This window comes from Pteropus alecto, unplaced genomic scaffold (genome assembly GCF_000325575.1).
Source record: "Pteropus alecto unplaced genomic scaffold, ASM32557v1 scaffold468, whole genome shotgun sequence".
Lineage (NCBI taxonomy): Eukaryota > Metazoa > Chordata > Mammalia > Chiroptera > Pteropodidae > Pteropus > Pteropus alecto.
This window is the reverse complement of record NW_006441394.1, coordinates 89,680-95,553: the sequence shown is the minus strand read 5'-3', so window position 1 is coordinate 95,553 and position 5,874 is coordinate 89,680. Positions and strand designations below refer to the sequence as shown.

Genomic DNA, 5,874 nt, shown 5'->3' with positions numbered 1-5,874 from the left:
ACACACACACACACACACACACACACACACATATATATAACATACATACATATATTACATATATATATAGTATAACTGATCACATTAAGATACTATATATATATATATATATGATGCAAACATTCAAATTAGTTTATATTATTCATATGTGGCTTGTAAACTTTTTCTTGGGTAGATTCTTAAGTATATTAGTTTTTGTTGCTGTTGTGAATGTCTTTAGTTTTACTACCTTATCTAATTGTATATTACTAAGCTATATTATAACTACTGAACAGATATATTCTAAATATTACTTATAGAAACTTTCCTATAGGTTCACTAACATAGTTAAGCAGTGATCTATATACAGGCTGTATGGTATAACACAGTAAGAATAAATAATTAGAAGTAGTCTAAATGTTTATCAACAGAGGACTGATGAGGTAAATTATAGTGCATCCACACAATGAAATGCTTTGTATTGTTAAAAGAAATGAAGTAGATCTATATATTCTGATATAGAAAGTTCTCTGAGATATACTGAAAATATATAAAGAAGCAACATGTGAAACAGTGTGTAAATACTACATTTGTGTTTTTATATGCTTGTACATGCATACATATTTCTGGAAGGATACACACTAAATTGTTCATGGTGATGCTTCTAGAGAAGGAGACTGGGAAATTACTGTGTGTCAGTAACAATGATATGTTCACATCTATTTTTCTCTTCTAGGAAATATGGGAAGACTATATTTCCCAACCTTCCTAGTATATGTGATCTCAGAACAGGAATGTGGGCCGAGGAATGTGTCACTTTAGCTCCAAGGCAATTGTACCGGTGAAAATCTTTTTCCCCACTTCCCTGACACCCAACCTCTCTCCCATCTAAGTAGGTAGGATCAAAGAACTTTGAGATGATGAAGGTACTGGGTAGAAACAGCTTGGATCTGAGTTACTGCTGGAGAACAGTATGCCAACATTGTCTAACCCACACTGCGATGTGAGAAACCAAACTTTGTTGTGTTAAGCCACTGAGATATGGTTTATTTGGTATAATAAGTGGTAGATTAAAGATAGCCAGGAATTCTTTGACACTCCTTTCATTGAAAGCTGGGGTTTATGTCTCTTGTCCTTGATTCTGGGCTGGACTGTGATGGCTTTGACCAATGAATGCTTGTTTTGGGTGCTCCTTCTCAGAATCTAACCATCATGCTCTGAGAAACCGAAGCTGTACGGAGAGGCCACATGGAGGCATTTTGTTTTTCAGCTTTAATTGTCCTTCCAGCCAATGCCAGCATCTCTTGCCAGCAAAATGAGTGTGCCATCATTAGTAACCAGCCCAGCTGAGTTTTCGGATGACTCCAGTCCTGCTTGTGACTACCACCACGTAAGAGACTCGAAATGAGAATCATCCAGCTGAGCTCAGCCAACACTCAGAGTCATGAGATGGTAAGAAAAAGTGATAGATAACCAAAAGACCACAGACCAGCATGTTCTATCCTGACCAGTATCAAGGTATGAAGCAGAGTTTCACTCATGCTATTTGAAATTTTGGCTATGTGCATGTGAATTATTTTTCAATTAAAAATAACTACAGCTTTGAATTCAAAACTTCTGCATGCTGGGTCATGAAAACTGGTTTTGTATATTTTTGATACCATAACAACAGCAATAAATATTTACTAATCACCTACTCAGTTGGTTCTAGGCCCCAATCTAGGTACTGAGGACAGAGATAGGATCAAAGAGGACTTGGTGCTGGCTCTCTTGAAACTTCCAGCCTGGTAGGAGAGACAAACCGTAAACAACTAAACAAACACAGAAACATGATCCCTTCTGGGAGTGATACATGCTCTGAAAGGAAGAACAACTAGACAATGATATAGACATTGATTGAGATGGGAGCTATTTCAGACTGAGCAAAGAAGGAAGGTCTTCTGAAAGAAGGGGTGGTGCTAGCTCCTAAAAGTTCTTGAAGAAAAGCACCAAGAATACGGGACAGCCAGGGTGCTTTGGTGGGACTGAGTTTGGCGGTGGTTTCAATATTGTGAATAAGGCTTTATTTACAGAGTAGAAAGAAGTTAAAGTCAGAAGTACCGGCAGGAGTTAGAGCAAGTAGGGCCTTGAAGACCACAAAAAGAGGTTGGGGTTTGCTTTAAATATTCTGGAAAGCCTTAGGAGGGTTTTAGGTACAAATAATATGAGCCGTCTTAGGTTTTTAAACAAATCATTCTGCCTGCCGGAGATGCCTAACTCAAGTGCAAGTTTCAAACTATATTCTAAAGTACATTAAGCCTCTAAATCATGATATAATCACTTTTTATATTTATTGATCATTGAATTATGTTTTTCTAACATAATTAAAGATAAATCACACATTATGCTAAATGTGAAAAATAGAAATTTGTCTTCATATATTATGAATATTATCTAAAATTTCATTTTAAGTGAACTTTATAATATAATTTTCATAGTCTAAAGATAGAAGATAATATTTTTAGTCAAAATCTTTATCATATACTACTTAAAAATGACATTATTTAAAATTTCCTAGCAATGTTTTGAGTCAAAAAAAGATTAGGAACCCTGACCCCAATGTGATTCCTCACTTGAGAGAAATGGCACTTTTGCATCTCATGGCTAGGCAGGGCCCTGATAACACGCCCTTCAATGTAAACAGCCTCATCTAGTTTGATGATATCCCCAAAAACCCTTGAGTCAGCCAGTCCTAAAGGGAATTCATCACTGCTGCCAACTGGTCATGGGCCTCATGACTACCATGCTCTTCTCCTGGGCAAGCCTTCTAGTGAATGTTACCACCACCACTCACTTCTACAGATAGGCTAGGCTTGGGCTAGGGCTGAGGTCAGAGAAACCTTAACTTAGGGGCAGGAAAGTTTTCCTGGAGGAAGTGACCCTTGAGTAGGAGCCAGGATGACTAGAGGGGAAGGTGTTCCAAAGGAACATGTGCAAAGGAAACGAGGGTCAAAGATAATGACATGAGCTCTGGGGAATTGAGCTCAGTTCATTGTGGTTTCAAAGCAGGGTACACTCTCCTGGGTTGCCACTGGCATTTACTGCTTTCTGAGTCCTGTGACCCACCCCATCTGCATCTCAAGAGACCCATCACCTCCAGGGCCTATGTGATTTCCCAACATTGCCCAGTTTCTCTTATTTTTTGGAGACAGACAGGTCTGCATTCCCTCACTGAGAGCAGGGCCTGCTGGGGTCTTACACAGTGTACACCCAGGCAAGGCTGGGCCCAATGAATCCCTCCTTTCATTCTTCACACCAGCCTGTGTCTGCAGAAAGCTCTAGACATGGGTCTTGCTGGAGGTAATTTTATCACAGTTTCCTCAAACCCATGATTACTATCAAGTGTGCCTGCAAGAGATGTTTCTGCTCCTCCAGAGGCTAACCAAATAAAGTACACCGTTTGTTGAGCCCTGAGTCAGGATACTGGGCTGCAGGACAGCTCAGACACTGTGCGATCTCAGGCAATCGGCGTCTCCCCTCTGCGCCGGGGGTTTGCTGGATGAAATCCCTTTTATTCACAGGGACCTAAATTTTCTGCAACGAACTGGATCCCTAAACCTTGCTCACCCCCTGTCCTTCCAGGCCTGAATCCACCAAGAGTTTTTATGTCATCGAACCTTTGTACTTGTTCTTCCTGCTGCCTGGAATCCTATTCTCTCTTTTCCTGGCCAACTCTTACTTCTTCCCTCAAGACCCAACTCAAATGCCATCATCTCTGGAAAGCTGAGCCCCCTTCCCTTCAGTTCCTTCCTCCTCTGTGCTTTCTTATCTCGCTGTCATACTGCGTGTGCGCCTTGTGTCCGTGTTGTCTCCCCTCACAGTTCTTTAGCGCCTCGACGGCAGGGGGCCAGGTGTACGGAGGTCTCCAGTCTCGAGCCTTAGAGCACTGCCTGCTCCAGAGTGGGCGTGGGCGAGCGTCTGGTTCTGTGAATTCCGCGGGCACTGTTAAGGGGTTAAGGAGTACTGGCCCAGGAGGCCCCGCCCGCGGAGTGCTCCAATAGGCACGGGGGAAGCTGCCGCAGAGGCTCCGACCTGGAGTCCCGGTTATTACCCCTGACAGCAATTGGAGCCCCCAGTTAGGTAAGAATTCTTTGTTGGGCCCCTTGTGATGTAGACCCTGGGGCCGCGTCCCTCGACGGTCGCATTCTGTTCTCCCCCAAATACGCTCTTGGTACAACCCGGGGATTCCCCGCCGCGGCCCTCCCTCCCGACGTCAGGGAGTCCCCTCGAGGCTCCGCCCCTGCCTGCTGGCGCCTGCTTGGGTCCTGGTGCGCGGGGAGCAGGCGGGAGAGAAAGGCCATGGCTGAACCCTGCAGTACCGGAGCCCCTGCCTCCCGCTGGAAACGCCACATCGTGCGGCAGCTGCGGCAGCGGGACCACACGCAAAAGACCCTCTTTCTGGAGCTGGTGCCGGCCTGTGAGTGCTCTCCGGGGGGCTTGGAAGATAGCCGTGGAGGGGACGGGGCTCCGGGAGAATATTTGTCTGGCTTCTCCGACTGTGACTCAGGTGTACCAACGCCTGTGGCCTCCGAAGCCTTGGGCCTGCTTGGATCCCTTCTCTCTTACAACCCATCTCCGACTAGCCACATTCTTGCCTTTTCCAACCCAGGCTCTCCTTGGGGCCCCTTCCTGGTTGGAACTCACTCCTGATGCGCCTGCTCTCCTTGCCCCTTAGAGGCTCTGCCGCGAGCTGGGCTTCCTAGGCACGGGTTCATCAGCCAGTGTTGGTTTTGTAAGGTCTCTTGTGCTTCCTCCTGCTAGGCAGTCCCCATAGTCCAGTTTAAGAATGCAGGATTATCCAGAGCAGCTACTTCTTGGCCAATCGAGGGAGAGAATAAAACTCTGAATCTCTGTGGAGGAAGCTCATTCTCAGGCTTTGCCACTGATAGGTGATCCTGGCTCAGGTTTTTGGAGCACCTCAGCACCCAGCCAACCCTGGCCTGAGGGAGAAGGAACCCAGGCTCTCTGAGGGAGCTGGCTGAGCCCTGGGCAGTCAGATTCTCGCAGAGTTGTCTTTGGGGAGCTGGTCAAGAGGAAGTATGGTACTTAAAGTGGGATAAACAGGTGTGCATCTGTGTATAGCACCTCTAGTCACCTGAGATTGTGTGTTTGGGTTGAAAGTCTAACCACAATCCCTCCAGCTCCTTAACTGGGCCTAACCTTGGCTGATGCTTAATTAACTGCCCTCCCCCCTCCCGCCACACACACACACCACCACCACCAACCAGTTGCAAATGTGTGAGACTGGAGAGACCCTGGAAGTCTGAAATCAGATACAGTGAAGGTCCATTTTTATCTCTGGTCTTGAGCAGGACATATCCCTAAGCCTCAGATTTCTAACCCATAAATTGGGCAAAATGGCTTCTTTAGATTTGCTGGAAGGCCAGTGTAGCGCCCTGGGGGTTGGGGTAGGGTTTTATGTGAAAACTAGGCCAGTGACTTTGGTGAGAGTGACACAGGCAGGGGACTGGGTGAGGGAAAGTTGCTGAGGAGGTAGGCCTGGGCTTATCCACCCTCACTCTACTCCTTGAAAAAAGAGGAAGTGAACTCAGGTTGGGGGTGGAGGGGATGTGTTTTGGGGTCTATAGCAGAAACCATCAAACTTGAGGTCTGCTGGATAACTGCTTGAGGGTTCTGTGTTCTGGTCTGGGGGGGGCGGGGGGAGCGGAGAACCTTACACCAATCTAGGGAAGTCAAGATTGTTTTCTTAGTCCAGAAAGTTAGAGCCCCTGGAGGGGAAGTAACTTGCCAAAGGCCACAGGCAAGTGGAGTTTGGCTTGTTTCATCACTCTCTGGGGCTAGGCCCTTCCCTGTGGCAGGTGAAGGGTGGGGGATCAATCCCTGGCCCTTTCTTTC

General features: G+C 46.0%; 1 protein-coding gene across 2 annotated transcripts in view; it reads left to right on the top strand.

The window, feature by feature from the left end:
* The first annotated feature begins 4,274 nt into the window (after positions 1-4,274).
* The window catches only part of ATG16L2 (autophagy related 16 like 2), a 13,926-nt gene continuing 12,326 nt past the window's right edge, over positions 4,275-5,874 (top strand). For both annotated transcript variants that reach the window (XM_006918684.3, XM_025051600.1), the window contains exon 1: positions 4,275-4,435. In XM_006918684.3, coding sequence (XP_006918746.1) covers positions 4,318-4,435 — 118 coding nt within the window. In that variant the 5' untranslated portion in view covers positions 4,275-4,317. The remainder of the gene's footprint in view (positions 4,436-5,874) is intronic.